At 56.2% G+C, this 22,537-nt stretch overlaps 1 protein-coding gene across 1 annotated transcript in view; it reads left to right on the forward strand.

The window, feature by feature from the left end:
- CUNH4orf50 (chromosome unknown C4orf50 homolog) overlaps nt 1–22,537 on the forward strand; it is a 95,820-nt gene that overhangs the window by 38,601 nt on the left and 34,682 nt on the right. Inside the window, exons 9-12 of the mRNA XM_021260308.2 lie at nt 1,193–1,249; nt 2,609–2,791; nt 6,487–6,538; nt 7,126–7,247. Of these exons, the coding sequence (XP_021115967.2) occupies nt 1,193–1,249; nt 2,609–2,791; nt 6,487–6,538; nt 7,126–7,247 (414 nt within the window). The remainder of the gene's footprint in view (nt 1–1,192; nt 1,250–2,608; nt 2,792–6,486; nt 6,539–7,125; nt 7,248–22,537) is intronic.

Genomic DNA, 22,537 nt, shown 5'->3' on the forward strand with positions numbered 1-22,537 from the left:
AGAAGCTTCCAGGCCTCCCGAGGCTGGACCAGAAAGGCAACCGTGTCACTTCCACTTGTGCCAGGCACACAGGGCACCCAGGGCCAGGCAGCAGACCTGACCCCGCCCCTCTCTCAGGAGCCGAATCAAGGAGTCCGTCCCCACCTTCCACCTTCCTCCATAGCGGCAGTAGGTGGCTTTTGCCCCCCAGAACTGGGGGCTGTACTCAGGGTCCTTCTCACTGATCTGTTTTGCCAGCCTTTTAAAAAAATTAGGTGTTCTTGTTTTTCTTTAAATTTTGAGACAAGGCCTCACTAAGTTACTAAGTTGCCCAGGCTGGGCTTGAACTTGGAATCCTCCTGTCTCAGCCTCTCAGAGTGCTGGAATGATAGGCATACACCACCACGCTGGGCTCAGTAGCTGGCATTGACTGAGTGCTGCCCAGGTGCCAGGCCTGACTCTGTGCCCTGCACGTCAGTGGCCTCACTGTGGGCCACACCCCCACTTTCCAGATGAGGAAACCGAGGCAGAGAGCGACCAGGGACCTGCCTGAGCTCACTCGAGCGGCCAAGCCAAGGAGCCCGTGTTTCTCTCCCGATCTCGGTGGCTCTGCCCAGGGATGAGGGCAGGGTCCTTCCTGAGGAAGAGGCTTCAGTGCTGGCCTGGGGAGACTTCAGCCTACAGAGTTCAGGGTTTTTAAAAACGTTTGAATTCTGTATTAGTCCACGTTTGCAATTCACAGTGAGTGCATTCACCTGGAGGCTGGAACGTGCTCACTGCACACCTGATCCTGTCATCTATCTTTCATCTATACTTTGGGTTCTCATGTAAGAAAAACCATGTGATATTTAAACTGCATCTGATTTATTTCACTTAGCACTGAGGTCTCAAGGTGCACCCTTTGTCCCATTGGTGACACGAGTTTATCCTTCTTTGTGGCACAGTAGTACTCCTCTGGGTGTGAGTACCACGTTTGCTTTATCTATTCATCCATTGGTGGACATGTAGGCTGCTTCCAAGGTTTAGCTATTGTGAGTTGTGCTGCTGTAACCATGGGTACGTGTGGGTCCCCCACGGAGTCCACTCTGAGCGGCTCAGCCCGGGGCAGTCCTGCCTGGGGGGTGGGAAAGGCCCGTGTGGGTACTGAGTCCTCGAGCAGGAGGGAAAGAGCCACCCGGCCCCGAGGAGCAGCTCATCTGTGCTTCTGTTTCAGCTTGAAGAGCTTCAGAAAGAGCAGTGGGAAGCGCGCCTGGCTGTGAGTCCCCTGAAGGTAAGCTGTCCCCAGGGCCGGCGACCTGTGCTCTGGAGCAGGGCCGCTGTCTTTCCTGCTGTGGAGGTTGCCTGTCTCTGTCCTCTGGAGATTCTGGAGAGGGTTTCCATGGAGACCAAGGTCCCCCAGACCCCTCTGAGTGTGGCCCTTAGGTATTCTCTCCTGGTCTGTTTTCTCCCAGGCCAGAGCCGGGTATGGTGACCCACACCTGTCATCCTAGCCCTCTGGAGGCTGAGACAGGAGGATCACAACTTCAAGCATAGCCTGAGCAACTTAGTGACTTAGTGAGACCCTGTCTCAAAATAGAAAAATAAGAAGGGCCGGGAACGTAGCTCAGTGCCAAGACCCTCAGTTCAGGGCGCGGGACCATATTAGAAAGAAAGGGTCTCAGTGGTGAGCTGGAGACTGTCACTCACGCGGGCCCAGAGACATCTGGAGGGCTGCAGTCCCTGAAACCACCCTTGGTGCTTTCCATGTTGAAGCACTCAGTTCGAGCACTGCTCCAGCATGCTTCTGTCCGTCTGTCTGCCTGTCTGGCTCCCCATACATGCTGTTCCACACAGGCGCCCTGCTGTGCATTCTCCTTAGAGCACCCCCACCTATCTGGCATCAGTGTTAGGGATAGGACCCAAAAGCAGCCCCGCTGGCTGAAGGGGCTCATGTGCCCCTTGCTGACTGGACACGGAAGTTGCTAAGCAGACACATTTCATCTAGGCCTGGATCTGGGTTGGGGCTGCCGGGCTGCCCTGCCTTTCTGCTCTCTGGGTGGCGGGCAGGGTGGGGTCCTGGAGTAGGTATCGGCAGAACTCGGGGGCACCCAGGTTCGCTGATGCTGTCAGGGGCCTCAGTTTCCTTAGCCCTTAAATCAGAGCTTCGAGCCCCTCAGTCTCTAAAGCCAGTTCCCCTCCCAGGAAACCGCGTCCCCGAGCTCAAGTCTGCATTGTAAAGGAGAGATTGAGCCTGGGGAAGCGCCAGCCCCTGCCCTTGTTCCTCACTGGATGCACCCCAATTTTCATGGGGACCTCGATGGCCCCTGTGCTTTACCAACAGTAGTGAAAGATGGAATCTCAGGGCTCCCTGGGGCTTGGCTTGTGACAGCTCCTGGTGTCCTCCCAGCCCCACCAGACAGGCGGACAAATGTGGGCAGGAGCCTGGTACAGAGCCCACGCCCACGCCCACGCTCCCATCCCTGCCTCCTAGCCTGGACCCCATGGGGAGGGCAGTGGGGAGCTGGGGCCAGGCTTCTGGGAGGAGGAGGAGGCTGCACTGGGCTGAGGTCGAGCCGAGGTGGAGTGCAGGGTGTCCCCAGATCAGCCAGGCATCCCCGGGACCCCTGTGCCCTCTGTCTCCCCTGTGCAGGCCAAGCTGGCATCCCTGGTCCAGAAGTGCCTCCAGAGGAACCGCCTGATCATGCACCTGCTGCAGAAGCTGCACAGACACGGCCTGGCCAGCCCGCTGCTCTCAGAGCTGGCGCACAGCATGGTCCAGGACGTGGCGCTGGTGGAGTACGCAGCCACCTTCCTGACCCCTGGAGTCTCGGAGGTGGGTCCCACAGACAGCCCTGTCCCACTTCCTGGGGAGGTGGGACACATCTGTCCCTGTTCACCTGCCTGGCCTACTGTTCCTCTCCCCTCTGTTGGCTGACCCTGCCTGTAGCATTGGCGCCTCCTGCTCTGGATGCTGCCTGTGCTCCACACTCGTGTGGGGATTGCCCCTGCATCCTTCACAGTGCTCGGGACATGTGCAGGGGACAGACACAGTGACTGTAATTCAGTGTCCCATGTGCATCAGCTTTCTGTCACTGGGACCAAATGCCTGAGGATGTTGGCTCTAAGGGGGAAGGTCTTATGTTGGCTTCCGGAGGGCGCAGTTCATGGTCCCTTGGCGCAGTTCATGGTCCCTTGGTGCTGTCATTTGTGGGTGGTGGTGGCAAGGCAGAAATATCATGGAGGAAGGGGGTGCCAGAGGGAGCTGCTCAGCTTGTGGCAGCTGGGAAGGAGAGAGAGGGAGAAAGAGAGAGAGAGAGAGAGAGAGAGAGAGAGAGGGAGAGATTCGGCTGTGATGTCACCAACAGTCCACTGATGAGATGATCACCCCATGATCCAGTCCCTTCTCTCAATCCCTGCACATTACTACATGGGGATCAGGCTTCAACACGTGAGTCTTTTTTGGGGGGACACTTTGTATTTAAACATGGTGCTGATGTTGTCACGCGTGCCTCCAACCTCTGCCCTTGCCTGGCAGCTGGTGTGGTCTTCCCGGCAGCCTCTTACCCATCATTCAAGGCGCAGATCCATGGGACCTGCCCAGGCAGCTGCCCCAAGCACCATTATGCAGGAACCCACATGACATGACACATGCAGGGGGACTGTCCCCTTTGCTGGGGCCTGGGCAGCTCCACAGCCCTCTGTGTCTCCCCAGTGCCTGGCGTGGAGAAGCTTGCAGGGACTGTTTGCTGAGCAGTGAGATAACGACCTTGTGAATGAGGCTGTCCCCTCCTGACAAGAGTGGACAAGAGCCCGGGCAGGAGTGTTGCTGGATGTCACCTGGCCATGGTGGGTGCTGGGTCTCCAGGCCCAGGGCCACACAGTGCTCCTGGGCTCTGCCTGACTCTGAACAGCAGTGCCCATCAGGGACCTGTGGGCCCTCAGCCAGGGCTGCCCATGCGCGCACACACCGCCCTATTCCTGGGCACCAGCCAGCAACGCCCCGAAGACTAGCTGGGCTCCTGATGGCGCGAGGGCGGACAAAGCTCCCGCGTAAACACAGCTGGGGCTGTCTGGCTGCTCCCTGAGGGGCTGCGCCAGGCCACTCCAGTCTATCTGAGTCCCCTCCTGCCCCACCCCGCCCTGCAGGAGGGGACCTTGGGGGCCACAAGGTCTGCCTGGTGCTGCTTGGCAGCTGGGTCAGAGCCAGAGTGTGAATCCAGGGCCACAGACTCTTAAATCTGCGCCACCTGCCCTGCTAACGGCCGTGTGCTCCATGCAATGGCAGCGTGTCATGTCGCCACTTCCCGTTCCGGTTCTGCCTGAGCTCCGAGCTCACCCCAGCCCGATGGCGACCTTAGTCTGCCCAGTCCACGTTGTGCTATTTGACACCTCAGCTCTCCCAGGACACCTCATTTCTGTGGTCTGGAAGACATGAAACCCTGGCTCTGCCACTTCCTGCCACAGTGTTCACCGAGCACCCGCTGCCCCCAGCCAGGCCTGGTGCCGGGTGTGGGGGAGGAAGAGGGACCAGTGCAGAGGCAGGATCACTCCTTGTAGGAGGGTCATGAAGGGGCCCACATGGGGGCCGACTTGCATGAGTGTGTCCTGGGGTGAGACCCCGATTTCTGGAGCTGTACAATGGAGGTGGTCCAACCTGCCTGGCAGTTGTGGTGCCTTCGACCGGGGTTCCTGGGCCAGGTTCCTTAGCTCTGGGCTGTAAGAGGGGACCATGCCTGTACTGCTGCTCAGAGTGCTGGCTGTGAGTGAACTGGGGGAGCCCCTCAGAGGCCCGCGCTGTTCCGATCCCCTTTCCAGACGAGGACTCTGAGGCTCCCGAGGGTACAGGTCTTGCCCGAACATGTGTGTCCCTGAGCAGCTTGTGTCTTGCCAAGGGTGCTGGGCTGGGACACGGTGGTGGGAGTCAGTACACGGCCCGCAGCTGGGCTGGAGAAGGCAGGCGAGCAGTAGCTCGGGTCTGGCACCTGCCAGCGCCCTGCTAGGCTGTGGCTGTTGTTGCTGGAAGTGTGTGGAGGGTGTCCAGGTGTAAGGCAGTGAGAAGAGTGTGATGTGTTGAAGAAGCCAAGAGAGCCCAGGGCCAGCTGCAGGGCGGGGTCCCGGAAGGAGGCGTGGTGGGAGGGGGCTGCACCCTGGGTCTGGCACCCAGCAGCCACCTGCAGGTACTTTGCACCCAGTGCCTTAGTGACCTGGGCTGTTGGGGCAGCTTTGGGGAGATGGCTGGGGTGCTAGAGGTCCCGGATCAGGCTGTGCAGCCTCTGCTCCAACAGCCGATGATGCGCTTGGGGATGGCTCCTCCCCCTGGCAGCCGGAGGAAAGCGGGTCCAGAGCTCCCCGCAGGGCAATAACTGTCGCTTCAGGGAGCACAGATGGCTCCCACTGGCCGCCTTGGCTCTGGCTGAGAGCGGATAGGGAGGCCTGGCAGCTGGGGAGACCCTAATGGGTTTTGGGGTGTAGGATGGAGAGGGGTTTCCTGCGCCCAAGGCCTGACTGGGGAGGGCAGGACCCTCCCTGGGGGGTGCACACCCCGGGTGCCCATACTGTACCGGCCCTGCCCTGGTGCTGCCCGGGTCCCCTGGACAGGCTGCCTCCATTGACCCACCCCAGCCTTTCCCCCTGAGGTCTTGGGTGACTGCACTGTCACCTGAAGTAGGGCCGTCACAGCTCGGGATGCAGGGCAGCTGCTTCTTGGGGCTCTGTGCTCCCCAAAGCCCAGGCCCAAGCCCAGACTGCCAAGGATCAGATGATTGTTTTCCCGTTAGCTCCCACCTTGTAGGACTTGTGGAATATTTCCCCAAAGTGCACATGGGGCACAGCAAGGGAGCGGGAGGAGGAGCTGCATCTGTGGCCTGTTCCGGTTTCCTCATTGCTTTTGGAGTGCAGAGCTCGGGTCTGCAGGTGCAGGTGGGCCCAGCCTGGGGGTGATGGGACAGAGACTGGGATCCACAGGCCCCGCATCCCCCCTGAGGACAGAGCTGCCTGGAAGTCTGTTTAATGCCTTTGGGGCTCTGGTTCCGCCTTTGCAGGGCCTGTGGGTAACCCACAGAGTGTCTGTGGTGACCCGCCTCTGCAGATCTGTTCAAGGGGGGCTTGAGGTCACACCAAACCCCCAGATCCCATGCCAACAAATCAGGGGCCCAGGGAGGTGCCAGAGCACCACACACCCTCATTTTATTTTTTGTTTTTTGTTATTAAATTTGTATGCTGATTGGTCCATGTTTGCCGTACAGCAGCTTCTAAAAAAGCATTTGTTTCAGGCTGGGATTGGAGATTTGATTTGAGTAGAGGGATGGAATTGTTTCTTTCCTGGTGTGTCCTGAGGGCAAACCTGAATTTGAATCCAGCTTCCTCCAAGGTGGTGGCCCAAAGTGCAGGGCCAGGCTGCAGTTTCCCACACAGGCAGAGCTCATTGGCCCGGAGCACAGGGGCTACAGGGCAGGTGCCTGGCCCTGCTTTGGCCCAGTTCCACCCTCTGGCTGCAGTCGCAGAGTAACCCAGTGTCTTTTCTTCCAGACCAGCCACCTGGACTTGGGCTCCGAGGACGCTGCCACTGCCGCAGGAAGAGGTCAGTGCAGCCCAGGCCCGCAGGATGGGTGGGGGGAGCAGGACGGAACCACCCACCGCCAGGGGCGCGGACAGGAGAGGGGGCGGGAACCTGCTTCTCCCTTCCCTGTCATCATCTCTCAGCACCTGGGCACACCTGGGAAATACAGAGAGACCCATGTGCCACAGCCCGTTTCCCTGTGAATATTGTTTTTTCCTCCGGTCCTGGAATTCATCCCCAGTGAATAATTCCACACACAGGAGAGCTCTGTGGGGGCTGCTGTGCACCCCACCCCCAGAAAGAGATGGTGGGGACACAGGATCTGTAGGAGCAGAGGTGGTAGCTATGCACTGCAGGGACTTGCAGCCAGCAGGGGAAGTCGAGGCAGGTGGGCGGTGTTCTAGGATGGCCCAGACCATGACAGGGTCACTGGGGATGTGGCCCTCACAGAGTTCAGAGGCATAGAGAGGGACCTGTCACGGGGTGTGGACCTCTGAGCATGGCTAGGGACAGCAAGAGAAAGAAAAGGCTTGCTCCCAGGTTCGAGACTTCTTGGCTTTAAAAATAGATTCCTGAGTAGAGGCTTGATTGGGAATATTCTCTTCTAGCTCAGGAATATCTGCCAGATTCCAGAATGGACACTGTCCTCCAGAGCCCACAGTGTCCGGGGTCCTGGCCTGCCCCTGAGGCTGAGTGGCCAGCAGAGGCAGCCCATCCGGCATCTCTCAAGGTGAGAGAACCCTGTCAACTATCCTTCCTCTCTTTTTTATTGAAAGGATAGCTCACATGCAAAGTCTAAGTATGTTCATCCAATTATCCAAGTGTCATACCCCCAAGAAAGCCACTGCCAGGTCAACAAATAGAACCTGACCACTACCCAGTGACCCCCTAGCGCCTCATTCCTGGCTTCTTTCTATTATTTATTTTTAATGTTTTGTTTCTGGCCAAGTTGTGTGCTGTGTGTCTTGTTATTTTTCCTTGAACGCTGGACATCAAGTATGAAAAGCTGGAGGCTTGACTCGGGGCCCTGCTGGCGGTCACTTCATGCAGGCCCACTTACTTTTGCTGTGACAGGCTGTTCCAGAAGTCACCTTCTCACAGTAGGGCGGGGGGAAAGATGGGCCCCAGCCTGGAGATGCTCTGCCCAACACCTCGCTCCTCCTGCTCCTGGGGCCTGGGAGCCCGAGGGCTATCAGAGTCCTCTCCCCTCTTGGCGAAGCCCAACTTGTGAGCTTTGGGGTCCAGCAGACCTGAGTCCAAACCCCAGCTAGTCCAGTGTGATATTGCACACTCTGCCTGTGTGTAACTCTCCATACCTGTAAAATGGGGACAGCAGCAACTGCTGCCATCATGGGAATAAAAATCAGGGAAACAGCTGTGTGTGCTGAGAGCATTACAGATGCTAAAGAAAAAAAAGCAGCCATTGGTTAGGGGGAAACCGATCATATTCATTTTATTTCAATATTCTATTGCTTTTTCCTTCTCTTATTCCCATGGCTTCTTTCCGGTCTCCATGATTACATTAATTTTTAATCTAAAACATGAAGACAACGCCTCTCTGGGTTGTTGGGACACTCACTGAACTCACGCATAGAAAGCATTGGTTAAGGTGCCAGCACAAGATGAGGCATTCAGAACGGGAGCACTGTTGTGACCGGCCCTGAGCTCCTCTGCTCTGACTGGCAGACTTGTCTACAGGCCTAGCATCAGGAACTTCTTCGCAGCTTTGATGTCCTCTTGGGACAGTCACCTCTGACTTGATTTTCACCTCTGAGCCCAAGCAGTGGAAGGCACCATGTGCAAAGGGAGTATCTGTGAAGATGGGGTGATTTTGTGCTCACAGGGCATGGGGGACTCGCATGTGACTGGAGCAGAGAGGATGGAATGGGTGTCCTGGGCCACACAGTTCTGAGTGGCAGAGCTGGGACCCCAACCCAGCCGGTGGTCTCAGAGCTGGTGCTCTGACCATTACGTGACCAGTGCATGGGGGACCCGGTGGGGCTGGGGCTTCCTCCCCAAGTCCCACCCTGGGAGCTCTGTGCCAGGAAAGAAACCTCTGATTCCTGCTCTCACTGATACCGGGCAAAAATCTACGGCAGAAGTTTGGGAACACAGGAGAAAGAAACAGTGAATGGCGAGACGGAAGTGCAGCTCGGTGCCTGATGCCAGGCTCCTCAGCTGTTCTGAGTCCTTCAGCATCAGCCCCACAGTGTGGCCAGCCCCAGGGGAGCTTCCTGTGGTTGTAGATTTCCAGTCTATGGGGGTTTGTGTGTGTCGGTGGCAAGAGGCTGAAATGTTTTGTCCCTGTGTTTGCTGAGCACCTGGCCCTTAAGAGGCCTCTGAATAGGGGTTGGATGAATAAGGCAGGGATGCTGGCTCTTTCTCTAGAAGATCACAGGCACCTTGTCCAGCTGTATGTGTGGCTGCAGGCTTGGTCTGGTTCAATTGTCACAGATCCTTGGGAACAGAGCCCCCTGCCCTGGGCAGAAGCAGATTGGGTGCCCACGGGACTGGCTTTGGGAAGGGCCTCCCACGGGGAACTGCATGCTAGGAACTGTGCCAGGGCATCAGAGACCCAGAGCAGAGGAGGTCATGGAGTTTGGAAGGACAGCATCTCAGTCTGTCACGTGTCAGGTATGGCATTATGTGTTTGACCTGAAAGAAGAAAGAAGCAGGGCAGGCTGAGAAGACGCAAAATATCCTGACCAGGCTGGAAAGCCTTTAGTGATTAAAGAAATAGCCCTTTTAACACACCAGGATTGATCCAAAAATATGGTGTGAGTGCAAATCTTAAAAATTATGACAGTAGAAGCTCATTGCTCTTGCGCCCCTCAAAATATTCACCTTTGCTTTGAACACACTTATTGCATGGTTCTTGCCACTTTCTGAAGCAGCTCTGGAGTCCTCTTCCCTGAGTGTCCTTATGAGGTGTGATGAAAACACAGCAAATTCCGCTGCCAAGTCTCATCCAAGGGAAAGGCAGGCTCATAAAACGTGACACTGTGTCCTCATCTACCTTGTCTGACTCTTCCCCAAAGTCGAAATGACCCTAAAGGGAAACATTTGGAACCAATTTAGAACATCCAGGCAGCCATGACAGCTCAACTAGACACTCACGAACGGCTGGAGAAAGTGACAACAACAATGGGATAAGTGTGTTTCAAATGAGCGGGAGTATTGTGAAGGGGATTCATGGCAGTGCATGTTTGACTGTGATACTTTTTTAAAAAATTTAACATTCACTGTATTTTTTAAATCATACTTTGTAAGCCTGATCCATCACCCTCCCACTTAGGACCCATTGCCGTGTCCCTGGCTTTAGCAGCAGACTTGGGAGGGGGCAGCTAGAGTAGGGGGCATCAGCGAAAGCTCAGGAGCCACCTGGGCTGGGTTTGGGTCTTGCCTCTGCTTCCTTTGCTCTGTGGCCTTGGGCAGTTGCCTCGACTCTCTGGGACTCTTTATCTGCGTGTGGAGCCGTGACACTTACCTCCTTGGGCAGTCTTGGAAGGGATTAAATGAATCTGTATGTGTAGAGCACGGTCATGGGTGCTGGCAATTCAGAAAAACTCGGTTAGGGTCACTGTCACAATGAACCGGACCCTATGAAGCTGCCAATGTCACACTATTTTTTCCCTGCAAAAATGGTCCTATCGTATGGTTTAATCTATGATTATTATCAATGCAAAATAAAATGTGCCAGCATGAAGCTGGTGTTTGTGTTCCATGTGCGCTTACTCCACCCAGGAAAACCTTTAATTCTTATCACGCAGAGGTATTCTGCTCCTCCCTAAAAGTCCAGCTCACAAGATTCCTGTATTGGTTTAGATCTAAAGTGCCCCCCCAACTCTCCTGTGTATGGAAGGTGATTGGATCATGGGGTGCTATACTTATCAGTGGCTCCAGCTGTGGATGAGTTCATAGATGAATGTGCTGTAGGAGGCGGAGCCTGGTGGGAAGAGGCTGTCCCTGGGGTGTGACCTGGAAGGGTGTGTCCTTGTTCCTGGCTCCTCCCTTCTCCGCTTCCCATCTGCCATGCCCTGAGCAGCTCTCTCCGGCCTCAGCTTCCACCATGCAGCTTCTGCCTTGGAGCTGGCCATCCATGGACTGAATTCCCTGAACTGTGAGCCAAATTAAACCTCTACTCCTTAAAGTTGTGGGTGTCAGATATTTTGTCCCAGTGACAGGAAAGTTGACTATTCACGCCCCTGCCCATGTGGGGTCTCTTCCCCTGCACTCTGCAGAATAGTTGGCATTGTATGCCTTCCACCCACCACCATGTATGCCTGCCACCTATGGGATGGCACACTCTGAGTGCCCAGCTGGCCAAGCTTGGAGCACTGGGAGGCTGGGCAACCACTGTTCCTCTCCTGTGTTCCCGCCTGTGCTCTGCTTCCTTGCTCTGATGAGGCTGAGGGGAGGAAGAGACAGGAGAATGCAAAGGCTGCTGAGCCAGGCGGTGCTGCCTGCATTTCTGGGAAGGAGGGTGTTAGTGGCCAAGAGACGTGGATGACAGAGGGCTGGCTGTGTGTGGAAGTGGCTGGTGGAGGACAGACAGATAGAGGGGCGCCTGAAATCAGATGGCCTGGGTGTGGCCGAGAGCTGGGTGGCAGCTGCGTCTTTGGACGGGGCGTGGTGTCGCTGTCCCAGAAGCCGAGTGCTCTCTCCTGTCGGTCAGGGGTTGAGCCCAGTGGGGCCTTTGGGAGAGGCCTGGCAGTGCTGGCCATGACAGGGACACCCAAGACACCCATTTCTCTTGCCATGGGGACAAGAAACTTTGGAGAGGACCTCTGGTCTGTGGGGACCGCCACCAGTGGTGTAGCTGGAGTTCGTGCTGTTCAGGGAGGTCCTTGAATTCGCCACCTCTGACACATCTGCGTATGTGAACCTGTCTACATAGAAACTTAAAATGATGTAGAGAGAAAAATGTGGAAATTTTTACAATTATTTATTTATCAAATAAAACAATACAGTCGTCTGCAGTGTGAAAGTAGAAAATTAAAATGACCTATAGAGAAAAATTAAGATAAACTTTGCATAGATTTACTTAATATGTTAAATATATAGATTAATGTAATCCTGCTGCAAAATTTCCACAACATCTTACAGCTAAAAAAATATGTTCCTGGGAACCAGGCCCAGGGTGCAAGCGCTGTCTCTGCTGCAGGGCGTCTCCGCGGTTGGCACAGCGATGGTCTCTACTCCAGAAGGCTTACTCACGATTGTGCGAGTGGCTGCAGTGGAGGAGACGCGTGTGGAAACCGCTTGGTACAGTTAGTCTGAAAGCATCATACGGCTGGAGATGCACGTAGGAACCGAAACCTTAGCTTAAGGTTTAGCTCAAAAGAACCATAAAGTGTTATTATAATGATCCATAATAAATTATGATAACAGTTAACTGGTGTGAGTATAGAAAATACTAACAATCACGTTGCTAATAATATATTTTTTAAAATATTTTTTTGGTACCAGGGATCGAACTCAGGTCCTTGTGCTTGCGCAACAGGTGGCGAAACCACTGAGCTAAATCCCCGGCCCTGCTAATATTATTTTTAAAGAATTCTTTACAAAACGTGACAAATGTTGCAAAGAAGGCATTCAGTAAAAACTGAGGTGACATCATAACAGCGTAACACACTGCAGATGTAACATTTGCATTTCCGTGTACTTGAATTAAATGGAGTAAATTGTTACAATATCCTTTCCCGTTTGGCCAATAATGAGGCCCCAAAAATGTGCCACTGGGTGGACCCCTTCACCCCCCCACCCCCAGCCCTGCCTCTGACCTGCCAGTCAGGCACCCCTGGTGGCTGGCACCTTTGCGGCCAGGACGCGGGGTCAATGCCACCCTGGGATGTAACAGCAGGAAGCGAGCAAAGGGCCAGGAACATCTGATGTCCTGGGTTTCGAGGGGGACCCAGAGGACTTCGTGAGAGTGCAGAAGCAGAGGCTGGTCCACTGTGTCCTCGTCTTCAGCTGTCCCTGCCCACGTGGGGACCGGGAGCCAGCCCGGTGACGGTCGCCAGGGAACCTGGACTCCCTGCACGAGGGCTACAGGACAGCAGTTCTGTGCTCTGCCCGCCCTCCATGCCCACAGCCCCTGCCACCCCCTAGCTCCTGCCTGGTGAGGCTCCTGGCTTTCCACCGTGAGTTCAGACAAAGCCTTCACGGCAATTCCTGGGTCAATAAATCACTGCTGGAGTTATAAATCTCACAGCTCTGCTCATTCTCTGGGGCCATTTCATAGACTCCATAAATATTTGAAGCAGAACCTTCCGAGAGGGCTTTAAGAAACTGGTAGCAATCAAAGCCCTCATTTAGTGGCAAGTGGTCTTGCCTGGCCCAGGGATTTGCATCAGCTGCTGGGGCTGTGCCGTGTGGGTTCTGAGGAGCTGAGCTTTGGGAAACACCAGGGTGGCAACACAGGGCCTCTGGCTTGGTGGTCCTGGTTCTCAGCCAGGATGGCATTTACCCTGCGTGGCCAAATGTGGCCGTGCCTAGAGACATTTGTGATGACAGCTGGGAGGCGGCTGGCCCCAGTGGGCATTGGGCAGGGACACTGCGAGATGTCCTTCATGCACTGAGCCTCCAGGACAAAGCCACCCAGCCCCAATGCCACCGTGCCGAGGAGGAGGAGGAGGAGGAGCAGGGAGGGAGTCGGGACTGGCTTAGTAGCTCCTAAATTGTCAGGGACAGGGAATAGTTTTATTTTCCTCCCTGTGTTAAAAGAGTTTTGTCTACTCAATGAGATGCTTAATTATATTTAAAAATATTAAAAGCACACCGTGCCTGCCTCGCAAGTGCAAGGTCCTGAGTTCGATTCCCAGTACCAAAAACAAAACAAAGAAAAACACAAAAATTAAAAGCAACCAGAACTCTCTAATTGGTCCATTCACTCCATAATCATGTTGCTACTGACCGGATGTCAGGCACAGTGTGGTGTGACAGTGACACAGGCTGATGCAGCCCTCACGGGTGACAGGAGACACACATGTCCGCTGCCTGTCCGCAGTCAGGGGTTGCGTGTGCCCAGAGACAGGCGGAAGGGAGGGTCAGGGTGCCTGGTTTAGGGGCCTGGGGAGCCAGACACAGGACTCGCCCTCTGGGGTCACCCCAGCCCCTGCTTAGGGAAGGGGCCCGAGGGCCTTGGGGGAAAGGCCAGCTGTCACCTTCCTCTGCTCCTTCCTGGAAGTAGCTGTTGCTTCCTGTAAGCACAAGGACAGGGACCAAGGGTCCTGGAAGTAACCGACGTCCACAGACTTTGTGTTAGCACGTGTTAGCTTTTTCTGTTTTGTTTTTTTATTTTTATTTTTGGTACCGGGGATCAAGCGCAGGACCTTGCGCTTGCCAGGCAGGCATGGCACCACTGAGCCACATCCCCAGCCCTCGGCCTTTATTTTGAAAGGAAAAGTGCAGAGTTCCCAGCATGCTGACCGTCTCCCCTCACCACCATGTTGGCTCCTCATGCAGCCAGCCACAGTACAATTCTAGAGATCAGTGGATTTTATTTCCAGGGAAGCTGGGGAGCCATCGAGATGTAAGCTGCTGGCACTTCAGTGAGCTTGGTGGCTAGATGGGCAGCTGTCATGCCTGTCCATGTGTCTCGGGCTGATTCGCCAGGAATTTGTCCGTCATTCATTCACGAGGATTCAAGGTCACTCCTTCATGCTTGCTGGGTCTGGCACAGGCGCCCAAGGAAAGAGAAGGAGAGAAGGCGCCTCTTCTCCACCCTCAGAGACCCCTTGGGAACCTGTGGCCCTGGCACTACCTGACGGAGTCCCCTGATGGGAAGACACTGATCCTCCAGGGTACTTTTAAGTTTCTTTTTAACTGATACATACAGCCTCCCTTTGTCACGTGAACCATCATTTCCAAAGGTCAGGCGCCTGCAGAGCTGGTTAATATGTTGGCTTTGTGAGCCTCTTGCCCCTTTATTTTGGGACAATTTTATGTGCGAGCCTGGAGCAGGGTGCAGCCCAGAACCACTGCTGGAGTCCAGGACGCTCTCGGAAGGCTCAGAAGTCAGGCACTGGACACTTCTGCCCACTCCCGCCTCTGCTCAAATCCCGGGCCTCACAGACACTTGGGCAATCTATACGGCTTAGCCCTGGGATCCTGTAATAAATCATGCACCAGGCCCAAAACGCTGCCGCCGCCGCTGCTACTGCCACCGGCTGTGGGCTCTTGCCTGGGGCTGGCACTCTGAGGCCCCTCAAACTGAGTCCTAATTTGCTCCCTGACTCTCTGGGCACTTCTGCAGCATGGGTGGCAGACTCCGGCTTCCTCTGCCTGCTCTGAAGGCTGCAGCCCTTGGCAAGGCAACAGTGGCCTCTGCCACCCCACCGGTGGGCAGATGTTGAGGGATGCCCCCTGGGGCCGGCGGGGTGGGGGGGAGGCAGGAAGTTGGCCTGCAGGCACCGCACTGTGTGTGACCCATGACCAGAGGCTTCTGGAGACAGGCCGGATGGAGCAGCCCTGTGGCTGCAGCACAAAGCCGTTTGTCAACTGACTGTCAGCAGGCAACAAGGGAGGGCTCCCCAGAGCCAGTGAACCAGCCAGCAAGGTCAGTCCCCGCTTCCCTTGGCTTCCAGGCAAATCCAGCAGAGTGTGGCTTGGCCCTGGGCCAGGCAGGGGCACGTGGCCTGCAGTTTCCTTACGGGCAGCCTGGCTCATCTCCTGCCCTCGGGGAGGTGTAGCTGGAGCCAGAGGCTGCAGCGATCTGCTGCCCACAGGTCCTGTCACCTGCTGGGAAGGTCACAGGACCCTGCTCCAGGCCTCTGCCCTCCCAGCTTCTGGGGAGACACTGTGTTGCCTGTGGCGGGAGCATGAATGGGGAGATTTGGGGCCCAGGGGTGGCTGCGCAGTGAGAAGAGAGACAGGGCTTCCTGGAGGAAGAGTTCCATGCCATCTTGGCATGAAAGCTGCTGCCTCCTCATGCATGGCCCAGGCCACGTGTGTCCCCAGTGCCATCCGCTCCCCTTGTGATATGCTGGTCCAGTTGGGCCTGGCCCAGGGCTCAGTCTTCTCAGTTGTACCTGCAGATGGAGGCCCCTTGCCAACCTCGGAACAAAGCAAATCTCCATGGGTAACTGAGTTGCCAGGAACCGTGAGAACAGTGAGAACGTGTGTACACTGGGGGACCTGGTGCTCACAGTTCCTCTGATGCCATAGTCCTGGGCTGCAGGGTGGAGACACCCGACCTGGGACAGCCTTTGTGACAGTCTGTCACCAGGCATGCACAGGGACAACTCCTTCTTCGTGACCTCTGGCTTCCTTATCATCACTTTTTGTTTTGCTGGGGCTGGACAGATGTGAGTGACTCCATTTTGCCTTCTGACCTCTACGAAGGGCCACCTGTTCCTGTCTGCAGGTGCCCAGGAGGGCAGGGACACATGGCAGTCAAGACCTCAGCCCGGAAGCTGTGACCTGGCCGCTTCGGGTGGCTGAGGGCTGTGGGCAGCAGAGAGGGTGGCTTTGGGCCACACTATGAAGGTGATATTGTGCAGGGTGGCATCCCGGAGTGGGGGTGGGCGGGGCGGGGCTCTGTGCCCGGCATGGCACTGTGTTCTGCTCTGGAAACCTCTGGGGACAGGAAGTCTGGTGGTAACAGAGGACGCCAGGCATGGGTGTGTCTGGGGCATCGGCTGAGGGTGCATGGACAGGTGGCCTGAAAGACGTGGCTGGTGTGTGAGCCCCGAGGACACAGGCCCCAGGTGCAGGCCTGTCCGCCACTCACCCAGGGCTGGTGCCATCTCAGCCGACACAGCTGGCGAGTGTCCATGACTGGACCCAGCTGTGTCCCTCAGCCCAGGGGACCCTGTCCTGCTGTCCCCTTTCATGCTGGGAAGCAGGTGGCCTTAAGTACACCTGCCTGTCCTCACCCTGCCAGCCCGAGCCTTGTTGCCTGTGAAACGCTTGCTTCCTCCTAGGGTTGCGGGCGGGGATGCGGGTGGCAGTCGCTGCCTGTGGTGCGTGGGAAGGGCCCTGGGACGTGGTAGGAGCCACAGACGAGCCCTACGTGCTCTCTCTACATGGGGGTCTTAGTGGCTTTCTTGTCACTGGGACCTAGTACCCAATCTAAACTTGGGAAAAGTTTCCTTTAGATTTGGGGGTTATTTTCAGGGCCCTTCTAGAGTCGCCTGGGCCATTGTCTGCCCTTCCGTAAACGCCCAAGTCTGTCTGTCCCACTCATTTGTGCCTTCTGGACACGAGCCAGTCCAACGCCAAGCAGCTGCAGGCCCTCCAGCAGGCTGCTTGGGAGGCCTGGGTCCCCGCCTGTCACGGACACATGTGTATCCCTGCTGTGCTCTGGTGCTGCTGGCGAGAGGCATACTGGGAAAGGGCATGGTACACCAGCTGGGGGCAGTAGGGCTAAGCAGACACTGACCCCCACTTTTCTAGGGCCACTCCATCTGGTGGTTCAGGTTGTGTACTGAGCAAGGCTGGCCCAAGGGCAAAAGAGAATGAAATCCAGCCTTGCTGTCCCCTTGACAAGGGCTGTGCTGTCTGCAGGATACTGTGCCTTTTCCAGGGCTCTGCAGAGGCCACCTCAGCCCTACCAGCTCTGTCCGGAGGGAGGGGCATGGCCCTGTGACTGTGTGACCCCAGGAGGTGCCCGGTCAGCAGTTGAGGTCACAGGGCCTGGAGGAGCTGCAGGGATCAGCAACTCGGAGGCCAGGAACGAGGGTGGGAAAAGAATTTATCCAGAAGAAACGGAGTCAAAGAAAAGCATAACAGGGAAGTCTGTACTCTGCGTGGGGCAGTGTTTAGGGGGAAACTGAGGCAGGAAGGAGGGGTGGCTGGCTGACCCAAAGTGGCTGCACTCTGTCCCATGCTGGCCACCACAGGCGGCCCTGGCCCTCCCCACGCGCCCTCAGGCTAGCTTAGAAATCCAGAGCTTTGGGGAGCCTGTAGGGGCCGGTCATTGATGGGACAGTGGGGCAGTGTTCCCTGCTCACTGGTCTAGTTAGGGAGCTGCCCCCCAAGTCCACCAGTTGCCCAAACACCCTCATCTGGTCCCTTGCTAGGAACAGTCTGCCCCCACCCAGCCCATGTCAGAAGCCAGGCGAGCCCGGGACAAGGGCCAGTCGTCCAGTCGCAGGCAGGGCTGCTGCTCCCTAGCTGTGTGTCTCCACGGGGTCACTTGTAGCTGGCAGATGACAGGCCAGCCAAAGCAGGAGACTTCCGACCTCTCATTGTCACCCCAATTGGGGACTGGCCTACCAGGCTGGGCTGGGGTCTGGCTGTGCCATGTGTGGCCTCGTTCTCGGACTGGGAACCACCAAGCCTGGTCTTGTGGTGGGCACAGGAGGAGGAAGCAAGCACATGGCACCTCTGATGGCCATGGGAGGTGTCCTTGGGGAAGAGCACCCAGCGGAAGGGCCCGTGAGTGTCAGCCCTCTCTCTGGACTGTTTCCCCTGGTGGGTCAAAGGCAGAAATATAACAGTTAGTTTAAAGGCCCTAATTGGCTTTCTTTGCACTCCTACAATGAGCCAGCGTTTCGCTGCCCAGGAGAGATGAAGTGTTCCAACAAGGAGGGGGCTTTATACACAGAGGCACTTGGGAAAAAGCAGAAACGACAAAATAAGATGCGCACTTGAAAGTTTCTGGTTGCCACCCGGCTATGCTTATCCACTGGGGGTGTGAACGAGCTGCTGGTTTTATTTCAGGGCTGCCTCTCAGCATGTCTTGTATTCTGTCTGGCGTCCCTGGTGCAGGCTCCTCTGGGTGAGGAAGTGTCATTATCCGTGTTATTTTTGCTTTGGGAGTGGAGAGGCGGAAGTAAATGGCTCCAAGAGGAGAGAGGAAGGAGCAATTCCTGCCCCCACCCCGCCACGTCCCCTTCCTGTGCACTGCTCACAGCCACTGGGATTGCTGGGGCCCGAAGAAGGTGGGCCAGTGAGGGATGCAGAGGGGACAGGGAGAAGACCGTGGCAGGGGGGCTCTGCACTCTCTCTCAGTCTTCGAGATTTCCTTTGTCTGCTGGAAGGACCGGTACTTCTGTGTGCATCTTTGTCCAGGCAAGAGGGACATCTCTCTGTGCCACGATTATCAGGGCCATGCATTCCATCTTGCAGATGAAGGGACAGCTTTCCTCTGCTTCCTGTCCTAGTTTTCATATCATGACGTTATTCTCCAGGGCTGTTGGCAGAGTCATCAGCAGTGACTCAGAGTGCTATGGATTGAACACGGGTCCTGGATCTGTCTCTAGCTATGGGATCTAAGATGACACAACCTCCAAGTTTCAGTTTCTCGCTCCACCTGAGAAGGTGACATCCAGAGGTCTCCTGGGGGCTCCACAGACATCAGGCTTCTATGTTCTCCAACATCTCCATTCAGCTTCCATTCTTAAAGTCACCATTACCCAAGATGGCTGTTGGAGTGCCAGCCATTAAGTCCAAGTTCCAGGGAGCAGAAAACAGGTGTTCTTGTCTGTGGTAGCAAGATGGTGAAACAAATGACTCCCTTTAAGGAATCCTTCAAGGTAGCTTCTCAAAAGTTGCATGTAGTAACTTCCACTAAATCCAGAATTTGGTCACAGAGTCATACTTAGGTTGGAGGGAAACTGCAAATGTATCAGTTGGACACATGGGAACCCCAAAGAAAACAGTGTGTCAAGTTACTAAGCAGGAAGAGTTGGTGACTGATGTCCCAGCTCGGAGGCACCCATCCTCTGGTTGTAAATTGGGTTGCAGACACCGCCTGCCTTCCCACTGTGTGGGCAGTGATGGAGCAGAGCAGGGGATCGGCCTGTTGATGAGGGTTTGCAGCAGAAAGAAGGGGAGGTTTTGTGGAATGGGGTCGACCATCCTGCGTGCACCTGAGGTCTGTCCAGAGCAGTCTTCATGCCATACAGTCCTCTTGCTGGTTTGGTTTTGTTTTTGGTGCTACTGGGGATTGAGCCCAGGGCCTTTGCACTCAGCTACCTCCGCAGCCCTTTGTTTATTTTTTATTTTGAGATGGGGTCTCGCTGACTTTCTAAGTTGCCCAGGGTGGGCTCCAGGTTTCCATCCTCCTGCCTCAGCCTCGCAGAGTGCTGGAATTCCCGGATGGTGTCCTTTAGTGCCTGTAAGGTCAGTGCAGGACTTCCTGGGTCCACTCACGGCCTCCGGGCTCTTCACCTCCCTTCCGCTAGAAAGCCTTGACTCCTCCCCATGGCCACGGATCTCCCGGCCAGCTGGAGCACAGGCCCTGGGCTAACCCCACGGGCCTCCACAGACCCTTTCTTGCCGGTTCAGCCCTCTGCCCCCCTAGTCCGAGCCCTTCAGCCGTCAACCTCTCAGGCCTCAGGGTCCCAGGGGGGCAGCTGCCTGTGCCACCTCTGGTCGTACCTAAGGGCCCAGCCTGCTGTTCACACCGCCCCAGGCCCTAAGGCTGGCAGGAAACCAGCTAAGCCCCAGAGTCAGGGGGACCTGGGTCCTCCCTGGGAGGCACCGCTCCTGGCTGGCTGGCCTGGGGGAGCACCTTGCTGGCCACGCCCCACGGTGCCTGCAGGTGGGCGGGCTGCTGCGGGGACTTATGGGAGGTGTCACTCATTCATGCACGGGGCACATGCACCTTGGGAGATGCTAGTGAGAGGGGGTGGGAGGAGAAGGGCAGACCTCGAGTGAGTCCCACGGGGATCGGCATCGGATGGGCGCTCCCTCACGTGGGGTGTCTCAGTCCCGGCTTCCCAGAGGAGCGGACACGCTGGCACAGGAAGGGGTCCTGGGGAGATGACAGGATTGGCCCAGAGGCAAAAGATGGAAGAGAGACCCGACTGATGTCCTGAAAGCATTCCATTACAGAAAATGCCAGGCGCTGGCACCAGCACACCTGCAAATGCAAGGAGCCAGGGCAGCCATCCTGTGGCTTCAGCGGCCGAGTCAGGAGTGACCGATTCCCTCCATGGCCCCCATGGTCGCGGGTGGAAAAACCTGTGCTGTGCAATTCAGAAATATTTCTGAAGTCATCACCCCGTGCCCCACGGTAGGCCAGGATGACTTGAGTTTTGCTAAACACTGTACGTGATGACTGATTCCACCAAACGTCCCATCTGTCCAAATTTCTAATTATCTTACAAATGTTGTGGCTAATTTTTGTGTTTTTGCAGTTTATTCGAGTCAGGCTCTGGGTCAGGTCCTCTCGCTGTGATGGGTTGGCGAACCTTGTTTGTGGGAAAACAGATGTGATGGACAGTGGGGCACGGTCACCATAACGACACTTACAGTGCTCCACAGGCTCCCTCCCTCCGTCCTCCCAGACTGGAACTCGGTCCCCACACCTGGCACCGCCGTCCCCTTTGGCCCATGGATTCCCTGCCGGGGACCCGAGGAGTGAGGTCACGCGGCATTTGTCCCGGGACCAGCCTCTCTCCAGCAGCGTGACGTCCTCTGGGTTTAGCCCAGCTGGTTCCCGGGGTCAGGATCTTTCGGAGGCTGAGTCCTCCAGCCCCTGTGCCATGGTGCCTGTGTCCCGCCTCCTCCCTGTGCCCTCTCGGCGGCTGCTGGATCTGGAGGTCTGATGTGGTCTGTGTTCAAAGGTATTTTTCAAGACTCTTTAAATCTGATATTGTGGGTTGAACCCAGAGCCTTAGCACTGAGCTATGTCCCTTAGCCATTTTTAAATTTTTTAACATTTTGCACCAGAATTTTTCTAAGTTGTTGAGTTGCCCTGGCTGGACTGAGCTTTGGATCCTCCTGCCTCAGCCTCCCACAAGACACTTAAAGGTGTGTGTGTTCTTCTGCCAGGAGCACAGGTCTGGCTGGCTGTGTCATTTTGTGATGCGCCTCTGCTGCAGGAACCTGGATTCGAGAACCTGGAGAAGTCTCCCCCTGTCACACCCTCCCCTGATAGATAGCCAGGATCCCCTGTCATGCTCTTTGGTGACTCAGCTCCTTTAACTTTCGACGGCCTCCAGGGCGCACATGTGTGCACACATACACAGAGTCCTTAACAGTCACTGGCTGCCTGCTCTGCATGGCTTGGGGGTCCCAGATCTGCCCACCCACTCGTCATGGAGTGAGAGGAGAGAGACAGGAGAGCGGGGTCCTGTGGCCCCGGGGGAGGGACAGGATCCACAGGTGCACAGGGAGAGCAGCCCCCAGGGAAGCCAGAGGTCACAGTGCCTTGATGCTTGTTCTGTCCTTCTCGGCTTCATCCCACAAATGTTTGCTTCGTGCCATGGAGTGCCGGGGAGCAGAGGAACAAGAGACAGACAGACAGACAGTCAGACAGACACACTAAACATAGGGCCATTCCCAGCCTGGCATGGCGGTGTATACTGGTAGTCCTAGTACCTGGGGAGGTGGAAGCAGGAGGATCATAAGTTCAAGCCCAGCCTGGGCAATTAGGGAGACCCTGTCTCGGAATAAAAGAGTGGCTGGGGATGTGGCTCAGTGCAAAGGCCCAGCGTTTAATCCCAGTGCTGCAAACAAACAACAGACGGTTCATGCAGTGGCTGTGCGGGCAGGAGGGGCCTCCTACCGCAGTGGGGTTCTGAGGAGGAACCCCAGGCAAGCCCAGGAGAGGCCGAGAGCCCAGTCTGTGCATGGCTGTCGGGAGACCCGGAAGAGTCTGGAACCCGGCGACACATCCAGACTACCCGCGTGTGGGGCTGGGACTTCCTGTCCCATGGGCTGTGATGCAGTTCCTCATCGTTGCCTGGCAAGAGAGAGGGGGCTCAGGGCTGGCATCTCCTTATGTGTGCTTGTGACACCCGCATGAGGACGAGGGACAGGAAGCGGGTACCTGTTTAACACATCGGGAAACAGGCACGGTGAGGCTGATGAACCTTCGCATGATCACTCGGCTGGGTGGAGGGCAGGCTTCCTCTGACCGCCAGCTCCCAAGGAACCTTCTAGAAAGCGTATCTGGGCCGTTCCAGGGTCCCCCTGCTGCGCTCAGACACCCTCACCACGGTGCACCCCAGTGACACCCACCCATTAGGTACGGAGCGTGGCAGAGGCGCATCCCGGAGTGAGTGTGGAGATACAGCTCCTGAGGTGCTGCTTGGCTCTGCTGTGTGCAGAGTGGTTGGGGAA

This window comes from Heterocephalus glaber, unplaced genomic scaffold (assembly GCF_053883595.1).
Source record: "Heterocephalus glaber isolate CG9 unplaced genomic scaffold, H.glaber_assembly_v1.0 deba00001509, whole genome shotgun sequence".
Lineage (NCBI taxonomy): Eukaryota > Metazoa > Chordata > Mammalia > Rodentia > Bathyergidae > Heterocephalus > Heterocephalus glaber.